This window comes from Fukomys damarensis, unplaced genomic scaffold, assembly GCF_012274545.1.
Source record: "Fukomys damarensis isolate Sample0158 unplaced genomic scaffold, DMR_v1.0_HiC HiC_scaffold_26, whole genome shotgun sequence".
Lineage (NCBI taxonomy): Eukaryota > Metazoa > Chordata > Mammalia > Rodentia > Bathyergidae > Fukomys > Fukomys damarensis.
Genome location: NW_022900938.1, coordinates 14,356,545 through 14,382,744, shown reverse-complemented (window position 1 = coordinate 14,382,744; position 26,200 = coordinate 14,356,545). Strand labels below are relative to the sequence as shown.

The following is a 26,200-nucleotide window of genomic DNA, read 5'->3' as shown; positions in this document are numbered from 1 at the left end:
CTGACTGAAATGAGTTGAGAGAGAACAAGAAGTGAGAAAATGGAGCAACTTCAATACAAACTACTCCTTTGACGAGCTCTGTTGAATGCGGCAGGGGAGATGAAAGCAACAATCATATTTACCAGCAAGTGTTATTTTGAATGTGAAACATCTGAGTGAATACAGAAGGAATTTATGAACTCTAACCCATGATAAGAATGTTATGTTATATTTTGGCAGGAAGGATGGAAGGGAAGGGAAATGAGGCACCCTGAACAGCAGCGTTAAGGCCTTGAGTCTACCTCTCCTAGTTTGAATATTTTGAAATGCATGTTTGTGTTACTTATATCTAATAATACCTTTGGATGACTGAAGTAATCTAAAAATATTAGAACCTGCTAATCTGATAAAAAGCAGTTATACACTATTAATTTGAGAGGAAGATCTTCTAAAAACTTAGAAAATAAGTTTCAAGTAAATAATGCAATATATGCTGTATAAAGCAAAAAAAAAATTTTTGTTTGGGTTACTTTATGTACCAAGTAGAGAAAACTAACCTAGAATAGAGGGTGAGATAGGATTTTTCTCTGCATGAAATCTGTTTAAACTTCTTAATAAGCTCCATATCAGCCCTTCAATGGGACGACTCTCTGATAATGGAACGGCCTACACTCTGTAGGACATTCAGCTTGCCCCGACCCTACTGCCCACCAGATGCAGAAATACCCCAAAGTGGCTACCATGACCGGAAGTTGCCCACAAAGCTCCAAAAGCCTCATGGGAGAAGGAACAGCTGGAGCTGAGAAGAGAAAGAAGAGTAATTAAAATGAACAAAGGAAGTTGGGTGGTAAGCAGCATTTGGGCAGTCTATTTGGGAGAAAGCAACAAGATGAAGGCCTGAGAAGAGATTTGAAAGCTTGAGCTTTGAGTAGGTTGTCAATCTTAGAGGTGAGGGCAATGGAGGGCTTTTAAAGGATCGAGTTTGCTTCTTATCTGAAATGTTGCATCATCCTAAAATCGGATTCCAGTTTGGGAATATGGTGATAAAACTTCCTGACATCTACATATTTTGCCAGCTTTTATTCAGAATATGTCGTTCTGCTGTATCATCTTGGCAGCGAGAGCCTGGGCACATTCCCCTGAGAACTGCATATTACTCTTTACTCTTTCAACAGTCACAGCTAATTGGAATTAAACAGTTATTATGCTGTTCTTCCCAAGCTTTCTGATTCTCCACATTTTACTCTCACTACTAATGATTATGGTTACCTCCAAAACTAGAATAGATCTTTTAAAAAAGAAGTAAAAGAAAGAACCTTAACTTGACATCCTTCGACGGTTGCATTCGCAATTCTAGATCTTAATGACTAGACATTTGTCAGGGTAGGGAAGACAAGAAGGAGTATATCTATAGAGGAAAAATTAACAGTCAGGCATTATTCTAATGCTCCATTTATAAAACCTGAAGGAACTGGCAACAAGTGCTATGGAGTGTCGAATATTGCATTTTTTGTAGATAGTTTATGGTTTTGAGAATTTCAAACTTTCCTCTCTTCTATTAAACAGCTGAGAAAGATAACACGTGGATTTCATTCTTCCTACAAATTCATGTGATTTTTCACTGAAATTTTTACCTGAGCAAATTTTCTGGAAATGCTGCTGTTACCTCTTAAACTGAATTCTCAGAACAGTGAAACTGACAGGAATTAATGTTATTAATTTTTATTAAATAAGTTTCATTTTTTAAAAAAAGCCACACTTATAGAGCTTTTGAATGTTCAGAGAAGACAAAAGCAACATTTCCAATAACACAAGAAGCATTATTTCTAGGAAAAAAGTAATATACATAAATGAAGAATGTAAAATCTTCAAATTAACTCTCTACATAAGAAGAAATACAATACCACTCTGTGCAAAACCTAATGACAGATAACTTTCTTTAGTATATAGGAAGCAAGCTCAGTTCCAGAGTCACAAGAAACCTCTGAAGAAGAAATTTTATCTGATGTTGAGATGGCAGGTGGAAGCAGGAATATCTTTGAGGCCCTGATAACTCATAACTAATGGCCAAGCGAGTGACTTTTTAAAACATACTTCGTGAAGGTGTGATAGCTATTTGCTAATATTTCTGCCATCAGAGATGATGAGTCAGGATACAGAATCTAAATTGCCATACAGGGTGACAAATTAGTGGTAGCAGAATTAAAGAGAAGCAGAGAAAAGGGCTGCAATGATAAAAAGGAAATTGATAAAGCATAGAAGTCTACTTGAGAGTGGAAGTAGGAAACTGTTCTACCTTTTATTCTCAAGAGACCTTTGACATGCCAGTTTTATATAGTGTTACAAATACTATATGAAAGAGATTAAGGTAGTTAGTGAAAGAGATCAACTAAATGGTAGGAAAGAACGGATAATTAATTTAGTGTATCAGTGTTCCCACATGTGTCACAAAATTTAAAATTTAATTCTATGGACACAAAAAAAGTGTATAAAATGTAATGACAATTCCTATAAAAGATTTTCTCAAAATATCTACCTGTTGAGGTTTATATTTTTCCATGTTTCTGGTATAATTGAATAAACTTTATTTTATTTTCACCTATATTTTTGTTTGATCTCAAAAGGTACATATTGTAAGCCCAATTAAAAATCCTGCTGAAATAAATCTATGTATTTGTACAGGTAAATATAGTAAAATATTTTAAAATCACTTACAAAACAGTATCAAAGGCCCTTGAATCTAGGGTATCAATGAGAAACAATATACAATTGTTTGATAGGTTTTGTTACATGATTTTAATTTCCAATATTTAAAAGCACAATTCCAGGACTAGCAATTTTGATGAGCTAAACTTCTGTTTGAGGCAATGTTGCATGTGAAGTAGGCAATGCATTTTTAGCAAGGGAATAGGGAGTCCCTCATATCACTGCTGTGTGTGCAGACTACACGAGAGACCATAATGAAATGATTCTGTTGTCATCAGTCATGCAGATTTTAGATCTAAGCTTCTTGCCTAAACCTGTAGTACTGAAAATGTGTTAAGTCAAAGTACAATTTAAAATGAGAGTATCAAATTGCAAATTCTTCCTTCTTTAATACAAAAGCAATCTATCAGTTTAATCAGTTCAATAATAATGATTCTAAAATAAAACTGGTGACTGGTCACTGAGTGGCTTTAGGTAGACATAAACAGCTCAAAATTAATTTAGCTGGTAGATATCCTGATGTACTCTAGTATAAACATGTGAAGCTCAACTGTTGAATGACTATCACCTTCTTCTGAAAGAGAGACATTGATGCTAAATCACTTGATAAAATGAAAGATAACTTTGCCCTAACATGTTAAATAAACACAAAAATCACTTTTCAGATTTCTTAAAGGTGTACGCCTACATGCACAGCCATAAATCAATTTTCACTTATTCCTATAATTATGGAAAAACAGAACAAATGCTAATTAAACAAAATATCCTGTCCTAGTTTGTGATCTGAGTTATAGCTTTTCCAGTGCAGATAGTCATGCACTCATTAGGTTAGAATACAAATCATCTGAAACGAGTAATGTTTAATTTACATCTATGCTAATTAGTTTTCTGAGCTATTATCTGCTTTGATGGGATTGCTTGTTTCTCAAGAGAACCAACACACCAAAGAGCTATAGCATCTAACTCTTCAATGGATCTTGGAAACAGATTTTCCTCATTCATTCAAATGCTGAAAAGAAGGATGCCTTCTTTTTAAAAAATTATATTCTGCTAATTGTTATTTGCATTACTTGTATGCTCTTATATCAGTGCACTGTAATGCCATGTATTACTTTAAGCAATAAGAAAAAAGAGAGAGCATTACTTTAAATACACAAAAATGTTGGATAGATTCAAACAGAGGAAATTAAATATTTTATCTCCAAAGTTTGATATGATTTTTCTTTCTGCAAAAAGTAGATATCAAAACAGTGGCATCAAAATCACTCAGAGACTGTACTTTATAAAATAGTATATGAATATAGCATCAAAGATTTGAATCCTAGAAAATATTTCATATGGTATGGTATTTCTTCAGTTTTGTTGTAGAAAAGCAAATACTGTATTTTCCTTTGAAATCTGCAAATAAGCCAAGCAATTTCAATGGCCTATAAATATTCATATGTAACATTTTTCTCCAAATGTTATATCTGATTTTTAAATTATGACATACTTAAAATGAATCATATAAACATAGTGTATGCCAAAACACTAAACAGGAATTAGCATAGATAAAGAAAAAAATGAAAAGATGTACATAGTAAAATATAGCTCTGTAATTAAAGTTTGGCCCCAGTAATTACATTTCATGCTTGACTTAACTAGAGAATTGGACCCATCTTGACAGCGGGCTACTGCAGACTCACAGAAAAGGTGAACTGACTGAATTTAAAATCAAAAGTTTATTGAGTTTAGTGTGTTGTTAATATTTTTAGCACATAAACATTTTTTTCTTACTGAAAATTTATTTAAGACAAAGAATATGTGCAATACAGGAAAAATATGTATTGTCACATTAATGCTGTCCTTTTTTCCAAAACCTAGTCACAGTTAAAGAAGTAGCTGTCTTGTCTGCCCCTCAACTTACCTGAGGGAAAATTTATTTCAGCTAGTACCTAGCAAATGGCTTTCTTAGTTACCTCTCTGCATATCTAAAGTACATATCTAAACAGCACATACAGAACATACAAGAAGCATGCAGTGGATCCAAGAAATCTCTTCTCCAGGAATCATCTTACTTTACACAAAACCTGCAGGTGCAAAAAACTCTCCCGTCCTCAACAAGTTGTTAGGTAACATGGACATATTTTAGTTTCAAGAGAAAATCTTTCTAAAGGAAACATCAGTTCACAAAAGCAGGTAGTGCCCACACTTAGTCATGTTAATGGTCAGATCTTTGGGTGTCGTGAAGGGAGGGCGGGGAGGAATAATACGGAACCAAGCAAAAAGCTTACTCACATTCCTTTCAGGCGCTGCCACATTTTTTCAGTCTGTTCTCCTATGAGAAACTTATAAGGGGTGTTTTCCAGGTCTTCGATTTCTGTAGCAGTGGACTCCATGGTGACGCTCCTAGGGCGATACAGTTACAGTCAGTTTCAGCAGCTAGAACAAGCATTCCTCAGTCCACTACAAATGTCAGGCTGTTACACAGTAGCATCTCTTATCTATCAAAACAGTGCGGAGGTGCCGAGCTGAGGGAAGCTTCTTGCAGAATTGCTATCGCCTCTGCTAGGCATCTCCGCTGTGCGCCCCGCACCCCCGCAAGCTGACAGCCGTATAAGCAGAGGTCCGACCTCGCGGGAGGGAGCAGTCCGCACGTGTGAGCTGCTGCTGTCCCTCTCCCGCAGCCGCGCATCTGTGCCTGCTCTGTGCACCGGAGCACATCAGAGCCCCACAGTTTACGAGCTCTTTCGCGCTCCAGAAGAGGCTGAATTCCTCTCTACCAGCGAAAGGAGGGAAGGTCTAATGAGGAGAGAGATGATGGGAACCGGTACCAGCAGCACCACCCTGAGAAAACAGCGCCAGTTTAAATGCCAAGTGTTTCTGTCTCTTCGTTGATCTGAAAACAACACTGAAATATATGTTATGCTTGAACAATAAATGCCACAGATATTAATGACAACAAAGAGAAAACACGGAGCCACACAGAAGACAGACCACCGCTCTCCACAGGTTGTTATTGAAAGAACAGGAACATGTTGGGATCATGCTAGTCACCTTCTCCTAGCAACTCAACTCAGTAGGTGACTGCCAGGTTACTCAGGGGGGAAAATCAGGGCAGCTGCTCACAGCCTACTCGGGGAGCTCTTTCTTGAGGGATTGAAAAATAAATAAAATAAAGCGAGCGTGAATGCACGTGTGCAACTCTTGAAGGAAGAGGGGGTGTGGGGGGAGTGTCTGTGTGTGTAAGACTGACAGAGGAAGTGAAGAAGTTGACTCTGTGCTGTTTGTACATTTTAGAAGAAAAATGAGAGAAAATGGACGTAAAAGTGGTCAGAACTGAGTTGTCTGCCAAGCTCCCAACACATGGTGAGCTGACTCTGAAACAAGCACAGACCTCGAGTGTGAGCTTCATAATAACTATTGCTGTCTGCAAGCTGCTAAGAAAAATACACTTAGACTTTGTATCTCTTCTTGTTTGTGTGGACACTCGGATGTAATTTTATTCCTTCCTAGGAGAAAATTTGTCGATTACCTTGAGATTTAGAATACAGGTGATCACAGATAGTAAATAAATAATAACACTCAATATTTACTGAGGCTTTCTTCTGTGTCAGATGCTGCTCTTGGTATCTAACGTGGATTACTTTTAACTCTCACAAAAATGCTGTAAAATAGGAAATATTCCTGTTTAACAGGTGAGGACACCGAGAAACAGAGACAGCCCCTAGATTTAAGACTAATTCTTTATAGTAAGCATTGTTATTTTATACACAGGAGGCTTCCGTTGTAAAAATACCATGTCTAGCCACACGAAATTGATGGCAACTCGTGGTCAAAGTCATAATATGTATATAAAATGTACCTTTGCAAATTTTTACAGAAAGTGACTTCCAATTTACAACTTAGAGGAGGTTAAATCGACTGAGCTTCAGTTTTCTTTTCTCAGACAAAGTATTTCCAGAACTCAATCTGAATTTAATGTTGTTAGCTCCCAGGCAGCTTTATACAGTCAAAACCTTACCCCTCTGAGCATTTAACAGTGTCAGAAATAAGTTAAGCTTTGCTCTAAAAGTACCAATTTTAGCTTCACTGTGCCTTCATTTATAAGTCTAGTTACATTCATTTAAGAGACTCTTAGCTGATTTTTCTCTAATAAGGTAGTCGACAAAATATCTGAATTCTGCTAAGATGAATCACGGCCAAAAATCTGCATAAAAAGCAAGTACTCCACCATTATTATTTCATGAAATAAAATACTAAAGCCAAGTTCAGCCTAAAGATGCATCTCTAAGTCTACCCTTGGACTGGCCAGCAGATTAAAAATACTGCAAGGTAAAGAAGGACTGTTCTACTTACGTCTGTGTCTGTGACTCTCGCCCCATCATTGCAACTCATTTTTCCTTTTCTACGTGCCTTTTATCACAAATTGATGTTTGAGGATTGGTCACTTGTTACCAAAAAAATGCTTCATTTTTACATGAAATGCTCCATAAAATCAAAATTTAAATAATAGTCTAGATAGAACAGTTCATTATTTAAATCCTTGATCAAGACAACTTTCATCCTCAAGGAGCATCAAACATTATTTCTGTTAATGTAAAAAGTGTATTCTTTCTGCTAGTTCCCGTGCTACTGAGGATTTGTTCATAAACAACTGGGATCTCATCTTACTAAAAAGCTTCTGTACTTCAAAAGAAATCATTAGCAGAACTAAGAGACAATCTACAATGTGGGAAAAAATTTTTACCAGCTGTACCTCAGACAAAGGACTATTATCAAGGATATATAAAGAACTCAAAACAATCAGTCCCCCCAAATATAAAGACCCGATCCAAAAATGGGCATCCGAAATGAACAGACATTTCTCATACAAAGAAGTGAAAGCAGCAAGAAAATATATGAAAAAATGTTCCACATCACTGGTCATTCGAGAGATGCAGATGAAAACAACACTGAGATTCCACCTCACCCCACAAAGAATGGCTGCTATCAAGAAATCACACAATAACAAATGTTGGCGGGGTTGTGGGGAGAAAGGAACCCTCCTCCATTGTTGGTGGGAGTGCAGACTAGTGCAACCACTATGGAAATCAATATGGAGATACCTCAAAGAGCTTGGACTGGAGGTTCCATTTGACCCAGCCATCCCTCTGTTGGGTATCTTTCCAAGAGAACTAAAAGAATCATATCACAGAGAAGTATGTGCACCCATGTTTATAGCGGCACAGTTTGTAATAGCTAAATCTTGGAAACAACCTATTTGCCCATCCGTTGGAAACTGGATAAAGAAGTTGTGGTTTTTCTATAAAATGGAATATTACTCAGCCATAAAGAGTGAGAGAATAGATTCATTCATAGGAAAATGGATACATATTGAAGATATACTCCTAAGTGAAATAAATAAGTCCCACATGTGTAAATACCAAATAGTTTCCCTGGTGTGAATATTCTGCAACAATGCATAAGATTCTAATAAGATTACTGACATTTAGAAATGGGAGGAAAGGAGCTAAAGGTGTAGGGAAGGTGTGATACGTAGGGGAAGAACAAAAAGGGAAAAGAAAAAAATGTGAGAGAATGAAAAGATGAAAATAAAGTGTTTGTAGATGGGGAGGGGAGGAGGGGATGAAGGGAGGGCAGAGGTAAGGGGAAAAAATGAGAATCAAGACTTGCCATGTAAAGGTACATGATCCCAACAATGAATGTAACTGTACTGTATCCCTAAATGTACCAATAAACTCAATAAAAAAAAAAGTGTAAAGCATTTTTCTTTTCTAGTTTATAGCGAATGTCTTCGTGATATGTTGAAACATAAAAATAAAACAAATTATATTGGAAAGAACTTTATAAAACATAAAGAAGCATACAACTTTTCCTGATTCATATATTGAGAAGTTGCACTCAAAGTTAAGCCAACCCTAAAAATTTTTTAAAATTCTGAAAAAATAAATAAGAATGGATTCTTCATAGTTAAAATACATTTCTCAGAATAAAACATTCAATGTATTATCTGGGATGAAGGGAAAGGAGTTAAGATAACCCTGAATTGAGGGTATAAACTCATCCAGTATGTCTCTGTTTTTAGTACATGTTTGCAGTATGCGCAGTTTACAGTCATCTTGAAACATGGGTACATGTGTGTATAATGCAGCCTGACTCTTTTATCATCTTCCCCTTCTCTCTCTCCCTCCTGCTCTGAATCCCCTTCCCCATTCTCATCCTTGCTGACCTCATTAATCTTAGCTCATGTGTATGACCTATACCATGTCTTTTCATGGAAGTCGTTAGGTTCCTGTGCGTGGCATATCTTGATCTAATAATATGTCTCTTGTCTCTCATGTCTTTTTCCTTTGCTTTGCTTTAATTCTATATCAGGTAATTTATCTCTGTCGTAATGAGTTCCTGCATTTCTACGCCTAATGACTTAATGTCATGAGATAGTACGAGGTAGATTCTGGATCCACACTATTCGGTTTTGGACCCCTGTTCTACTGAAAGAATTATGGGCTCTTTTGCAAGTTACTATACTGTGTCTGCTTCTTCATGTGGAAAATGAGCATAATTATATCATCTTCCTCAAGGAGTGGGTGCAGCAAATAAGTTAGTATACATAATGAACTTAAAACAGTAGCTGGCATATAATAATTGTTTTATGATTATAAGCCTTCTTACTATTTATACTATTTCATGATTTTTCTCCTTTGATTTATAGTTTAATTTTTTTTCAATTGGTTTACTGATAATTATTTCCCAAATCATTTGTCATACAGTATTGTTTTAATGCAATGCTAGTGTTTATTTTGTTTAGAAACAGCCTTAATTATAAGTGAAATGTTCTAAGTATTTGTGAAACTAACTCTATTGGTCTTCATAGTAAGGTTATACTGGAACTGCATAATAAATGGTGGGAAAAATAATTTTAAGCCTAAAATTCCATAGCCTGCAAACCATCACTCAATGTCAAAATGAAGCAGATTCAAAAGTACAAAATTCAGAAAGCAGACCACTCAGTTACTCTACTAAAATGAGTTAGTACACTAACATGAGTCAATACACCTGAAAAATAAGGAAAAAATGATTAGTGACTAATATCAGAGACATGAATCTAAACTAGCAACAGAAATTAAAACCGAAATTACAAGTTGACATCTGTGAAGAAAGGTTAAACATAGAGTACTTCAAATTAGAACAAGAAATTTTAGTCATACGAAGATGATTTCAAGAAAAAGTAGATCGAATTCATTAAGAATCTTAATACAGATTATTTTATTAATACAAGCATGTAGTTTTTAAGTCATAAGAAAACCACAAAAGATGTTAATTTTTGATAATTGGTTGACTATATACTTTAAAATTTTCCAATCCAAAATAAATTTTATGTTTTGGAAAAATTCTAATGAATGTACTTTTAAATGCCCAGCTGGAGCTGTACTAATTGAAGGTATCAAGTAAAAAGAATTTCTTGAACTGAAAATATAGGCATCAAGCCAGGTGAGGTGGCATAAAGCCTATAATCCCAACACTGCCAGGCTGAGGCAGGAGGATCACAAGTTCAAGCCCAGCCCAGGGACATTAGTGACTCAGTGAGACCCCATATGAAATCTGAAAAATATTAAAAGGGCTAGGGGTATAGGAATTCACTTCCCAATAGTTTTTTTTTAAGTAATATATTCAGCAGAAGGATTACCAGTAAAGAATTAAAATAAGTGAAAATTTGCTCACAATATATAGTTAGGCATATCTGTATGGATATAAATGGGAATATTTTTTAAATCTTCAAAGTTATAAGTCAATATACAGTTGAAAACATCATATCCCAGTGATGTATACATACTCATATTTATTGCAACATAATTCATAATACTTTCATCTTGGAAAAAGGGTACATGTCCATCAACAGATGAGTGCATAAAAAAATGTGGTATTTCTACACCATGGAATAATGTTCTGCTGTAAAGAATGATAACCTTGAGTCACTTGTAGAGAAATGGATGCCCCTTGAGATGATAATGTTAATTGAATTAAGTCAGACACACAAACTTAAATATTGCATGATTTCTCTTGGATGAAAAGCTTAAATATAAATAAAATACAAAATAAAGGACAGATAATAGGAAAAAAGAGACATAAAAAGTTATTGTAATTCAGCAAGGAAGATATATCTCAAAGTGTACCTTGACTTAGTACAATTGTATGTGTTTTATATTTTTTGGCCTATTAGTCTGGTTTTTAATTTGTATATGCAATATACAAAGGTCTTAAAAGATAAGTAAATGAATCTGACACTAGCAAAATATAAACAGAGTAGAGGAAAGCAGGAAAAAAGAATTGAGATGTGTTATGTACCTGAATCACATCCCTGCCCTGAATGTAATCATTATGTACTGCAAACATGTACTAATAAAAGTGGTTTTTATTCCAAAGAAGTCGGTAAAATACAAAAGTAGCTGCTAACAAACATCTCTCTGAACTTTTCTGAAATAGAAAATGACTGGATATGGAGGCAGAAAAGTTAAAGACCAAATAAAATATGTCAAAATTGATGGGATATATGAAAATTCAAATGCATGAATCAGTACATTGAGTACATTATAGATTTTTATTAAAAAAACAAGACATCTTATATATAAGATTTAGTAATAATTGTAATAGCCAAAAAATAAGCAGAACACATGATTTTTAAGCCATTTGACATTGGGCAACAGAGGGTAGTATCCTTAAGAGATGAGAAACAAGCTAATTGTCCCCAGGTTAATACCTTAGAAGAGTTTCCAGACAGCAGTGCTAGGAATAGGAGCCAGGTTGGAAAGGAAAAGGAAAGCAGAGCTAAAAGAGACCTCAAATAAATAATGAATGAAAGCTTCCAAAAGTTGGCAAGGGACGTACTTCCAGAGATTCAGGAGTGAATCCCAAGAGGAGCAACACCGAAGAAATGCAACCAAGAGCTGTCATAGCCAAGATTTTAACAGATAAAGAAACAAACTTGAAAGCAATGAGAAAGAAATAAAATCTTATCTCTGGTGGAAAAGCAAAAATAACAGTAACGGAAATCATAGATGACAGAAGGAAGTGACACAATATTCTCCTGGTACTAAAAGTCAAGTGCTATCAGCACAGAAACCCGCACCCGGTAGAAATATTCTTCAGAACCAACTTAAGAGTACACTAGGTGCAAGAAAAATAAGAGGATGTGTTACCAGAATATCTGTCCTAATAGAATCCCTAGAATAAATTCTCCAAACAGAAAGAAAATAATTAAATGAAACTTGGAACCTCAGAAAAGAAGAAAGAACACAATAATCAAAAATATGGATAAACATAGCTTTAATCCTCAAGTTTATAAAAATAAAGAGAAATTATAATATCCACTGGGGTGGTTCTAAATCTCCATAGAGAAATATGTAAGACTCTCATAGCTGGGAAGAGGTAAAGTGATGTAAATGAGGTAGATTTCTCCACTTTACTCCAACTGGTAAAGTGATGACATATCGGTGGATTGTTATCATTTATATATAGATAGTATGATATCTAATGCAAAAAGCAGCTCAAAAATATACACGCTGCTTAAATAAATATATACACTACTTAAAATGCTACAAAGAAATCACAATGGAATTCTTTAAAAAAATGGTCAAATACCCACAGACAGGCAGGAAAAGCAAACAGAGAATAAATAGAAAGAGCAGAAAACAAAAAATAAGATGGCAGTCTTATACACTAACACATTAATAATTGTATTAAATGTACGTGAGTTATATACATAAATTAAAAGGCAGAGATTGACTGAGTGGATTGCAAACATAGCCTGATTGCATATTGTCTTTATGAAAAGTAATTCAAATATAAAGACACAAATGGATTAAAAGTAAAAGGTGAAAAATGTAACAATAACAAAAATCAAATGAAAATCATGATCATTATTGTTATATCAGAAAATGTAAGCTTTAAAGAAAAACATTAAAATCAATAAAGAAAGGAAGAAGAATTTCAATTCAGTAAGAGGATATAAGAATTCTAAGTGTTTATGTACATAAAATTAGAGCTCTAATATACATAAAACAAAACTAATACAACCATGAGGAGAAATACATAACTCCACAATTATAGTCATAGAATAGATATTTGATGGTCCTGACTGACTATAGAGAAAAGACTAGTAAGATATAAAAGATCTGAACCATACTATTAATAGAATTGAACTGATTGGCACAATATACCCCACCCAAAAAACAGAACATATATTCTTTTAAAGTGTACTCTGAATAATCACCAAAAGAAACCATATTCTGGGCCATTAAATAATTCTTAATAAACTTAGAAGCATTCAAATCATACCAATTATATTTTCTAACACCTACGGAATTGAAATCACAATAGAAAAGGCTTTGAGAAATTCTCAAAATACTTGGAAACTAAGTAATACACTTTTTTTTTTTTTTTTTTTTTTTTTTTTTTTTGGTACTGGGGATTGAAGTCGGGTCCTTGCGCTTGCAAGGTAGGCCACCGAACTGCTGAGCTAAATCCCCGGCCCAGTAATACACTTTTAAATAACCAAAAAATCAAATAAAAACATTAAAAGAGAACCTAGAAAATATTTTGAGCTGAATAAAGATAAAAACATGAAAATCCATGGTGTGTTTTTAAAATACATGAATGAATAGATTCCAAGAATAGGACAATCTATGAAGATAGAGTAGCCCAGGGTTTACCTGGGTTTAGGGGGAGGGAGTGGGACATGAAGCTAATAGGTAGAGTGTTTTGATTTGGGATAACAAAAATGACCTAAGTTTGGTTGTGGTTATGGTTACGCAACTCTGTCAGTATGCTGAATCCTATCAAATTCTACATTTTAACCCTGTAAATTGTGTGGTGTGTAAATTTTAGTTTAGTAAGTCGTTTTATTAAAAATACATAAAACCTGTGGCATGTAGCTAAAGTTATATCAAGCATGTAATTTATAGCCTTGTCTATCTATATTAAAACTAAAAATCTCAAGATCCATAATAAGAAATTTGAAGAGGTTGAGTAAGTTAAACACAAAATAAGATGAAGAAGTGAAGTCAAAATCCAACAAATAGATTCCAGTAAGGCAATGAAGGAAATAAAAAGCTGATTCTTGGGCCAGGGATTTAGCTCAGTGATGCTGCTGCCTGCCTCGCAAGCTCAAGGTCCCCAGTTCAATCCCTGATACAAAAAATAAACAAACAAACAAACTGAATCTTAAAAGCTAAAATTAATATATCTCATGCTATTGATAGATGCAATAAGTCATCAAGAACTTTGAAGGTTCTGAGATTTCTCATTCTTAAAAGCTATCAATTACCCTCTCGCTTCGCCTGCATGAAACTAGAAAATGTTGCCGGATTAGAGATGAAGAAGTGCGTGCATCACTTACAACAGAAGCAGCAGCCCCGGATGCCACCCAAACAGCCAGTGGCCGGGTGCATGAACAATCAGTGGGCTGAGGTTCAGGCGCGAGATCCTGAATGCCGAGCACCTGGGTCTTTATAAGGCACAGTCAGCGTGCCAGGCCTTTGCTGCAGAGGTAAGCGCTATCTTTATTACACTACAGAGTAAAGGTGTCCACCACTTACCCCGGGGAGACACTAAAGTCCACAGAACGATGAAGAAAATCATCTGCAATGTATGTAACATAAGCAACAAAGGTTTTGCATCTAAGATATATAATAACCCTAGGAACACATGCGATAAAAGCAAGATAGTAGAAAAAGGGATAAAAATACCAAGAGAGTCAGTGAGGCCGTGATGGAAAAGGACAATAGGCACGATACAAGGTGTTCAGAATTACGGTATTCCGGGAAATTTTCCCTACCCAGTAATTCCGAGAGAAAAATACAGCACGATAACAGATGCTGGTAAGGAGGTGGAGCACTCTGCTCTTTTGTTGTCAGTATCGGTGAGCGATTCACCAGTATCTAGACGAATGAAGATGCACATCGCCTAAAATACTTCCCTACACATAAAAATGGAACTTAAACGACAATATTTGTAGTGGTGTTACTTTCCCTGGGGGGACAAAACCTACTTAACCACTCGTTATATACAAAATGGATAAATGATATTTGGGGAAGAGCGTATTATATGAAATGTAACCAAGATATATGGCTATTGTTTAAAATTTATTACAGTAAAAGGTACATCATTAATTCCTCTCAAAATACTCACACTTGCTTTGAATACCCTTATACTATTTTTGCTACTTTCATTTTTATTGGTAAATCTTTGTGATTGTTTTTTATTCGTATGCATTTGTGATACATAATAAATACATTCATCCTAGGGAACTGGTCCGTATACACATCCCACCATCGTCTTTCACTGCCCCTTCTCCTCTGCTCCTATCCGCCATTCCCCATTTCCAGATTCCCTTCCTACCTCTACAAAGTCTGCTTCCTGGGCTCCAACCATCTATCTTTTATTTTTCTCTTTAAATTATTTATATTTTAAATCTCTCATGTAAGAGAAACTGTGTGATATTTAACCTTTTCAACTTATTTCACTTAGCATTACAGTCTGGAGGTATAATGACTACAAATGACTCACATTTATCTTTCTTTGTGGGAGAATAGTACTCCGTTTTGCCACATTTTCTTTATTCATCTGCTGATGGGCATAAAGGCCACTTCCAAGATTTAGCTATTAAGAGTTGTTTTGGTATAAATATAAGTGTGCATGTATCACTGTATTTTGATATTTCTCTTTCATGATGATACCCAGAAGAACTGTAATTGGGTCAAATGCAATTTATATTTGTAGCTATTTGAGGAATCTTCATATTGATTTCCATAATGAGTGTACTGGTTTACATACCCAAAAAAGTGGAAGAGTTCCTTTTTCCCCACAGCCTCACCAATAGTTGCTGTTTTTTGAGAGTTTATGATGATAGCCATTCTTTCTAGACTACAGTGTTGATTTGTATTTCTGCAATGCAAAATTTTTTTCATTTAACTATCAATCATTCATATTTCTTTTCTGAGAATTTTCTATTCCTTTCAATTACCCATTTTTTGATTAAGCCTTTTATTTTGGAGAGGTCTTTTTTTTTTTAGTTCTTTATATACCCTAAACTTAAATCCAAGAAGTTAGCTGGCAAAAAATTTTCCATTCTCTATCTTTTCCCTTGACTCTGTTTGTTTCCTTTGCTGTGCAGAACCTTTCTAATTTTATATACTCCCGTTTATTATTGATGTTATTTTTTGGACAGTTGCTGATTTTGCTGCAATCATCTATCCTTTCAACATCCTTTGAAAGTACAATTTTTTCTGCCAGCACCTGTCTCCTTTGTTTTCAAGTGTATGCTGCTACCCAGATCTTTAGTCTGTCTGTTCAACCTCAAATACCAGACTACTTCAGGTGACATTTCTGAACATATTTTCTTCTATGCACAAACGTGTTGGGGAACAGTGGATGTTTATTCCTTTTCAAATGTAAACCCCAAGAGAACTCCAAGGGACTGCATCTCTTGCTTGCTAATATAGCCACAGCACTTGGAACAGTGCTTGGATGAAAATAAGGGTTCTCCCAATGTTTATTAATTAAAGGCTTGAATAACTATATCTTCCATAGATATTTTAAACAGGAAGAGTGTGAAATGAATTCAGATAATTTTAGATGTAATTTTCCTTGATTTTTTTACTTTCCCTTTTAACTGGACTCTGTATTCTTATCTACTCATGCAATATAAGTAGAATGTCTTCAGTTACTTAGCTCTTTCCAAGTGTGTTGCTTTTAGTTCCAAAAGGAATCGATATCTTACCAATAAACTCTAAATAAGAGACAAATTTCAATGAACATAAAGATAGATTTTCAATCCAAATATTCTTTGAAAATATCTCAGATTTAGCATTCCTCTACTATATTCAGTAGCACTTAACAAAAAACAGGTGAATCAAATATATATAGCACTAGGTCTTAGCAAAGAATATTTATATTTTATTTAAATGGCAAAAAAAGTATTCAACAAAATCAAACATCAATATATACACTAAAAGTTGATTATAATAAGTTAGCGCCAGACCCAACAGTTGTGTCTTCACACTTCCCTATCCCAATTCCATGCCTAAGATCATGTCAAAATCAATCCACAGGGTTAGAAATGGCCAGGGCATCCATACCATCTTAAAGGATCTCTTTTTCAAGATAACCAGGTAGAAGCTGGTCCCCAAAAAATGCTCAGCTTTACTGACGGAGAATTTGCAAGTTGGCTGAATCAAACTTGAGTTCTATGGCCATACTTCCAAAACTGCTACATAGACTTAATGCAATCCCAATTGAAATCTTAACAGTATATTTCACAGAACTAGAGAAAACAATCCAAACATTCATTTGGAATGAGATGAGACCTAGAATAGCAAAAGCAATTCTAGGCAACAGAGACATAGCAGGAGCTATCACAATCCCCAACTTGAAACTATGCTATAAAGCAACTGTGATAAAAACAGCATGGTACTGGCAAAGAAACAGACCTGAAGATAAGTGGAATAAATTAGAAGATGAAGAAACAGCTCCAGACACATTCAGCCACCTCATCTTTGACAAAGAAGCCAAACACCCTCACTGGAGGTAAGATAGCCTCTTTAATAAATGCTGCTGGAAAAACTGAATTTCAGCCTGCCAAAGATTAAAACTAGACCCTTATTTTTCACCATGCACTAAACTAAAATTGAATTGTATTAAAGATCTAAATATTAAAACAGAACACTAAACTTGCTGGAAGATAAATTAGATAGAACTCTTAAAGATATTGGCATAGGAAAAGACTTTATGAACCAAACCTCAGTAACATGGGAACTAGAGCAAAGAATCAACAACTGGATTCCCATCTTATTAAAAAGCTTCTATATTGCAAGAGAAACCATCAATAGAGACAAGCTAAAATGTGAGAAAAAATTTTAGCAGCTGTACCTCAGACAAAGGACTACTATCTAGAATATGCAAAGAACTTTGAAAAAATCCAACTCCCCAAATTTAAAGACCTAATTCGAAAATGGGCATCTGAAATGAACAGACTTTTCTCAAACAAAGAAGTAAAAGCATCAAGTAAACATATGAAAAAAGGTTCCACATCACTGGTCATTTGAGAGATGCAGATGAAAACGCTGAGAATCCACCTCACCCCAAAAAGTATGGCTGCTACCAAGAAATCAACCAGTGGGCCAGGGATTCAGCTCAGTGTTGCCACCACCTGTCTCCCAAGTGCAAGGTCCTGAGTTCAATCCCCAGTACCAAAAAAAAAAAGAAAAGAAAGAAAAGAAAATCAACCTGTAATAAATGCTGGCAGGGCTGTGAGGGAAAAAGGAACCCTATTCTGCTGTTGGTGGGAGTGTGGACTGGTGCAACCACTGCGGAAATCAATATGGAGATACCTCAACCAACTAGGATTAGAGTTTCCATTTGATTCAGCTACTCCCCTGCTGAGTATCTTCCCAAGAGAATAAGAATCATACCACAGTGATATATGTCCATCCATATTTATAGAGGCACAGTTTATAATAGCTAAAGCTGGGAAACAGCCCAATTACCCATCAATGGGAGACTAGGTAGTGAAGATATTTTTCTAAAATGGAGTACTACTCAGGCATAAAGAATGAGAAAATAGAGACATTTATAGCTAAATGGATGCACATCGAGGCCATACTCTTAAGTGAAATAAATAGGACACTCGTGTAAATACCAAATATTTTCTCTGGTGTGAGAAGCTGGAAGTATAAATAAGGATTAAAATGAATAATTGATATTGTGAAATAGGAAGAAATGGTTCAGAGGAATAGGGGAAGTGGGAGCAGTAGGAGAAAGGAAAGAAGTGAAAGGAAAAAATTTGAGAAAAGAAAAAAATGGAAACAAAGTCTGTAAATAGGGAGGGGTGGAGGAGTTGAAGGGAGGGCAGGGAAATGGGGAAAAAATAACTAAGGTATATCATGTAAAGGTACAAGCTTCCAATGATAAATGTAAATGTATAGTAGACCTAAAATGTACCAATAAAAGAATTTAAGAGGCCAGAGATTTAACTCAGTGGTTCTGCTGCCTGCCTCACAAGTGCAAGGACCTAAGTTCGATCCCTGGTACCAAAATAAAAATTTTTTAAAGAAAAAAAGTTAAGTTCTATGAAATACATATCACCTAAGATTAGAAGTAAAGGAGCCTTTGCAGCCATCACAGACATTTGGAAACTGTCAACATTTTCTGTGTCTTCCCCAAGTTTACTAGGCAAAAAAAATGAGTTTGCACTAATCTTGAGTCCTCAAAATAAGCAGGGAACTTTCAGAGTCAAGGCAGGAGCAGCATACCAAAGTACTGAGAGTTTTAGCCAAAAAAGGGAACATCTGCTACCTTTCAAGACAACAAAATAAAACAATCTTCACATCCTAACTTACAGTTATCTGCAAGAATAAGTTTGTCATTGTCAGCTAGAAGAAATTAATTATGACTTTACTTTGTTCCACACATCATGGCTCATCTTAAGTGTCTTCCTTTTGCCAGGAAAAAAAACGTTGTGTTTCTATCTAATACATTATAGACCATGCTGTGCCAAGCTCGTCCTATAGTTTAGCATGAATATCCTAGCTAGAATTCCATTATAATCGACATTCAGTGACGATAAAGTGTATTTTTAAACACGTGAGAAAACACCTATCACGTTATCTGTTAGTTTTCTGGCCCATTTTATGCAGATGTGGAATGAATGTTCATTCAGCTGTGCTCAAAAGTCATTTCTCTCTCTTAAAATACAACCTCCACTCATTTGATAATGCCTAAAATTATGTTCAGGAGAAAGCTCTTTATCACAACATTGCTAAAAAATATTAAAATACAAGTAACTCTTGGGGAAGTAAGACGTTGACCTAAAGTTCCACAAAGGCACAAAATATTGGCACTAAATAAATTCTAACAAGAAGTTCAGAGTCAGAAGAGGGCAGGAAGGCCTCGGTACATAAAGAAGAAGACAAGGCATACGGAAAAGGGGGGTTATTTTGTAAGAGACTAATCTCCTACTGCAACACCTTATCAAATTATTAAATGGTGCCTAGAAATACTTCTTAAAATAGTCTGAATTAATGAAATTCCATATATTTTCAAAATAAACAGTAAGTTCTTTTTTCATTTCAGGAAGGCTTTATTTTTCACATTCAAAAATGATATATGATCTTTTTTTTTCCTCATTGAGTTTATTGGTACATTTTAGGTATACAGTACAGTTACAGTCATCATTAGGAGCTTGTACCTTTACATGACAAGTCTTGGTTCTCATTTTGTCCCTGCCCTCCCTTCACCCTTCCTCCCCTTGCCTTTACAAACACTTCATTTCCATTTTTAATTTTCTCATATTATTTTCTTTTCCCTTATTACCTTTCCCCTACCCTTCCCACTTTCCCTACACCTTTAGCCCCTTTCTTCCTATTTCACATTGTGATATATGATCTTGACTCACAGTTTTACATCTTTTCACGGATGTAAAAGTAAGGTATTTCAACTACTTAAATTTTAATACATACAGTGAACAATGTACAATGGAATACAATAAACATATGCATATATTTATTTATGTTGCTCTTCATTCCTATTGACAAAGTGAGCAACAAAATATATGATCATGTCCTTACTCTACAGGTTAATACATATGCGCAGGACCTCACTCTGACCCAAAAACTCTATAAAGTACAGATTGTTACCTCATTATATGTCTATGCTTGTTGCATGCAAGAAAACCCATATGCTCCCCTCAGGGCTATTGTCTAAAATATAAGATCCAACTGCATCAGTCACATCACTGTAGAAGGTGGAGGAAAAATGAGGAGAAGAAGAAAAGGAAGAGGAGGAGGAAGAAAGGAGGAAAAAGACTGGCTATGAAACTAGAAACTACAAAGATGAAATATATTTATATCTATGAGGAAATATACAGTTTGAAATATATATATATAACAAATTCTTTCCTGAAAGTCATCACTAATCTCATGTGATTTACATGAACAAAATAGATTTATGAAGACTTTTACAATAAGTTGGCACAGGATAGTAGTAGAGTAGAGTAGATGGATTTGGATTCAGAGTAACTAGGTTCAGATTCTGAATTGCTGCTCTTTGGTAGTGATCTAAACACTTAAGATCTTTGCATTCAATTTCATTATCTTAAATAAAGAGTCCAAAAGGTCTTATAAGTTTGGATCTATTCCCAGCCTCACCACTTACTCAGTAACATTGGAGAAACTGCTTAATATTTCTGGTTTCTTCAAATGCAAAATACTAATCACAAAACTGACTTCTCCGGGTTTTCAGAAGTTTTAGAAGTAATATATGTGACATTGTTACTATGGCAGTAGGTTGAAAGAAGCATTCAGTAATGGAGACAATCACTAAGATACTGAAGGAACAGAAAAAAAGCTGCCCCTACAAGATCCTAATAATGAAGGTGACTATACTGTATACCTAAAATGTACCAATAAACTCAATGAGAAAAAAAAGGAAGAAAAGCTGCCCTTCCATACTGAGTGTTCTTGTGGCTTTCAGCATCTAATGTTTATGAAAAATTGTCACACATGTAAATTATTTTTAAAATCATCCCAGGTTAACCATTATCTCTATATTTGTTCATATTTAAACTAATTTAACTGATAATGGAGTATTAGTAGTTTGAACAGAAAATTTGAAAATGTTTTAGTATTTACAAGCAAATCTCCTAACTTAATTACCTGCACATGTTAGAAAAGGTAATTTTAACTTTAATTCTCTGGTTAACTATGAAACTTTATATTATTCCAATGTAAAAAGACTGACTTAAGGATATATTTAGATGGGCCAGGTGTGGTCACACCTGTAACCGCAGCACTTGGGAGGCTGAGGCAGGAGGATCGCTATGAGTTTGAGGTCAGCCTGGGCTACACAGAGTTCAAGGCCAGTCTGAATTACATAGTGAGATCCTGTCTCAAAAAAAAAACACCGAAAAAAATATTAAAATTAACATAAAATGTTTTTTAAAATGTTAAAATTTCCCTTCCTACTGATATTCCCGTTCCAAGTACAAAGCAACAAAATTAAGATCAGTTTAGGAGTTTTATGATAGGTATTTTAAAATATTAGCTCAAAATACCTTTTGTTTTCTCTTCTGGGGACTGAACCCAGGGCCTTTTCACTGAACTGTATCCCCAGGCCTTTTTATTTTTGAGACCTATCTGAACTCTAACTTGTGGTCCTCCTGCCTCAACCTCCTAGAAAGTTAAGACTACAGGTGTGTGCCTCCACACCTAGCTGAAAATATCTTCTCTAACCTGATTTAATAATTTTATGTAGTGATAAAGTATATTACCTTTATTAGATTATGTTTAAATCAGGTATTGACTTTTCAAACTAGTTTATAATTTTCTAATAGATAAGCTTATGTCATTTCAAGAAAACATAAAGTTTAACTTACCAAAAAAAAAAAAAAACCTTAAATATTCCAAAATATGTTCTGTATTCTGTGACCTTTTTTTTGGTATGGGGGATCCAGCTTAGGACCTTGCACTTATGAGGCAGGCGTGATGCCACTGAGCTAAATCCCCAGCCCTATTCTGAGACACTTTTTAAAAATCGTGCTCAACTTAACAAAAAATAGACTCATTTGGTCTTGACAGATGAATCTGTATACACGCTTTAAGGCCAGATTACTTCTTAACACTAGAGGAAATGCCAAAGATTTTGAAGTACTATCAAGTCTATTTTGCAAATAAATTTGAGTGAGAAAATCATTAGAAATGCATGAAAATATCTAATGTTCTACATGCATTAAACTCTCCTATGAATTGAGTAAATGAATTAAATTACATATAATATCTGGTATATCATAAATTTTAAATGCCCTGGAATTTTTTTTGTATTTAAGATGCTTGTGAATCTCACTTTATCCTTTATAGCAGAAGCTATTACTCTACTAGGCAGTGAAAAAAACGGTACCTATTTTGAGAATAGAAATCTCTTGGTTTCATGGCATATCTTTAAAATTTCTCCACTATGGGTTTACGTCAATGGTCTGTAAATCTTTGGCTCTTGCAGTTGATGTCCAACTGGTGTATAAAAACTAATTGCCAAGATAAGGGCATGGATTTTCTCAGGTTTCACATTTGTTTTGCCTTCTCTGCCAAAATTGTGCGTTTATCTTTTTGGTGAAATCATGTTGATGAAAATAGCCTTGTGCCTCCAGGTCCAGCCACCAGAGGCCACAGGGCAATGATAAAGAAAGTCGGAGGGTGAGGACGTTTGTAAGACATCATTGATGTTCCTTGCTCCCATGTCTCTTTTTTTTTTCCTCTGATTGTTGGAGCCTGTGTTTGTGACTGAGCTGAGTGAGTCTGCTCAAGACAGCTGCTCTGTTTTCCTTAGGTTACAAATTCAGGAAGCAGTGGGTGGCAGGAAGGACAGGCACCAGAGCAGAGAGCGGCCCCGCTGCACAGTCAATATGAATGTTGAAAACCATCCAAATCATGCTTTCTAGCTGAACTGAAGGTGAAATGTTCATACAAATAGCTCAGGTCTGAAAATGTTAATGAACTTACAGAACAGCAAACCCACAGCCCTTTCATTCTGTCTATTTATATTTTCCCAAAATTGCCCTGAGAATTAAAAAGAACTTACAACTTGATGTAATTGATTTTCATTAGCACCATAATGCACTATGTATAAGAGTAAATCCTAATAGATTCACTGAGCATTGCTGAGAACCGCATCCAACTTGTTACTGCAGCTGTACCTCACCAAGTATTGCAGGATTCTTGGCGTCACAAACTGATTTATTTTGTGTAGTTTATTTCCAAGATATAAAATTAGGGTTCATTCCTTTGTATGTCAAGCTACAAAAAGCAAAAGGAATACCTCAACTGTCGGCAATGGTGTTAGGGGTGTTTATGTGTTATATTTTGGTTTGTTTTACTTTGCCTACATTAAAATTGAACTTAGGGTTAGGGTTTAACATTATTTTAATCAAAGATAATCTATATGTCCTTGACAACTACGTAATGGAAACAGTTCTTTCCATTCTTTTTTTTGTTTAAAAAAAATAGGGATCCCAATTTGTCTTTCAAGGTTGTCTATATTAAACTCATAGTCCTGAAAAAAAAAACTCTTGTGATTATATGAGATTCATCACTTAACTGGAAAGGTCTGCTTAATAGAGGTTATTTTTAATGGGATGTAGACTAAAACTATATGGCAATTGAGCAGAGCACTATGAGGCACCATATGGGTTTCTAAAATGAGAAGATGATACACACAGGTCCTGCCAACTCTTCCTCGCTGCCTCTCCTCTCCCCACCTGCCAGTCTCCCACCACATCCTGAATCTGTCATGGGATTGGTGTCTTTGGTACAAATTACTCCAACCCTGGTCTGCAGGTTCTTCAATCAACATCTCTTCAGAATGAAAAGCAGAAAATAAAAAGAACAATGACTTTACTTTTTTTAAAAAGTCAGTGACCCGTTTCAAGATCCAAATGGGGATAAGAGGTGACAAACAATTACCATGATCGGAGAGCAGGCTTGGATGAAGAACAAACAAAGACGAAATTAAATCAGGGTGATGACACTCAGAACAGCAGCGAGACAAGCTCCAACAGGTATTGAGTAGCAAACAAAAATAACTGATGCACAATACAGCTGTCTGCTTTCCTCTCACAGTTATGGTCAACTTACAAGCATTTTCTCTGCTATAAGAAGAGAGATGGTTCCCATGGCTGTGTGCGCTCCTGCCTGCTGTCCAAATTCACACCCCTGAGTCTAGATGATGTTGTCATAATCAAAGAAAAGCTTTGTAAAATATTCATTAAAACATGGGATTTGGGATGTACCCCCGGTTCAAAGGATTAAGCCCCTGTGGCACCTGCTCCGGTAGCAAGAAATCAAGGTAAGGGACCGGGTGCAATGTGAGAGAGGATTTGTTTGCTGTATTCTGTAGCACTCAGCGTCCAGATCCCTCCTCCCTCCTCTCCTTAGATCAGGAAAATGCCCATTGACATGGAGCACCTCCCCTTTCGATGCTTTGACTTGCAATTTCTAGCCTTGCTCTGCTGCCTAAGTTGTCTCTATCTGGATTCTCTCCCCCACTTGTTTCTTTAAAGATTTCCCTTTGCCTTTCCCTGAATACTGTCTCCTCTCTCTGGTTCTTCTCTCTCTGCTCTCTCCTGTGATGGGGCAAAAAAAGAGGTGGAATCTCAGGAAGGAGTGTGTTGAAGATAAAAAGGGAGCAAGTGATCTAGAGGCCATCTTTCATTTTCTCCTTTGCTATTTGAACAGTACTTATTATTTTTATGATAATTTAATATCCATTTGCTGAGTGTATTTCCTTTTACTCTTAAAAGTGACCCTCTAGAGTTTAGTTATTAAACAAGCTGTGTTTTGCTTTAGTCCATAACCAATAGTATTTTCCTAAGGAATGCTATCAGGATAACTACCTATTTCCAAAAGAGTGAGAGTCAGGTAAGGGAATAAGGACACAGGTGAAAGAATGGAAGACGAGATGAAAGAACGGTCGGAAAGCTTCCCTCTGTCTCTCTCCCTGTGGTGGCTCTCTGGTCACAGCTGTGCCTTTTCAGTCTCCAGTTCCCACCAGAGAACCCCATTCCCAGCTTCTGCCCCCCTACATTGTCTGCAGTAGCACCTTCAAGCCCTAGGGGCAGCAGCAGCTCCCTAAAATTGCTACTTGGTGTTTCCTTGTCCTCTTACTCCTGTCTTACCTTGCCGATGTACCTAGTGCTCCCTAAGGAAGTCCTTGTTTGAAATACTTAGGATGCTTTCTGTTTCCCTGACTACCTAACCCTAACAGATAAAGTATAATGGAGGGAACCTACAAGTGAAGTCAAGGGTGAGTTAGCCTGCAAGATTCGGTCATAAAGTTCTTTTATGACTCAAACCTCATACTTTACAGTGAGAGCTTTCTTCCTCACCTCCATTAACAGACCTGTCAGAACTCCCCATCCCTCTGTAAAATACACTGCCTGGCCTCCCCAGCACAGCAAAAGCTCAGAGCTGTAGCCTTCTTTCCAGTCTGTACTTCTGCTCCTACACTATAATTTATAGCCTTACCAGCAAATTTCTGTATTTATTCCAAGACCTAGTTGTGCCCGTTGTTAGTACTGTTATGCAATGTAGTTTAGTGAGTAACAGGTGCCAGACTTATTTGGTGACTTTTATCATAGTGGCGTGTAAGAGAAGGGTCTTTGCCGTTCAGAGATGCAAGTAAGAGCACTACAGGGTTTGTGAGGAATGACCATTCCCCCTCATCCGCCCTGTGGCTAAGGAGTTATTTGAGTTGGTCCTACTCCAGCCTTCCAATAAAAAAGGAGAATTCGAAGTGTCTCTTCTCACAACCAAAACAAGTCCTATTAGTCATCTCTTGTCTAAAAGTGGCTGAGCTCCTAATAAGCAAAGCACCTGATGCAGCTGGTGTCTAGAGAAGCAGGGAGAATTGTAGCTCAGAAGTACAAAGTGGCAGACATATAGCCTGCGTCATCCCCTTCATACACACATCACGAGGGTGCACAGGATCTTCA

At 35.9% G+C, this 26,200-nt stretch overlaps 1 protein-coding gene across 2 annotated transcripts in view; it reads right to left on the bottom strand.

The window, feature by feature from the left end:
* Pde1a (phosphodiesterase 1A) overlaps positions 1 to 5,680 on the bottom strand; it is a 313,193-nt gene extending 307,513 nt beyond the window's left edge. The window contains exons 1-2 of one of the 2 annotated variants that reach the window (XM_033756279.1): positions 5,298 to 5,680; positions 4,963 to 5,073 (exon numbers count right to left, since the gene is read on the bottom strand). In XM_033756279.1, the coding sequence (XP_033612170.1) occupies positions 4,963 to 5,073; positions 5,298 to 5,359 (173 nt within the window). In that variant the 5' untranslated portion in view covers positions 5,360 to 5,680. The remainder of the gene's footprint in view (positions 1 to 4,962; positions 5,074 to 5,297) is intronic. The other variant, XM_033756277.1, reaches the window with a different exon arrangement.
* Positions 5,681 to 26,200: the final 20,520 nt, after the last annotated feature.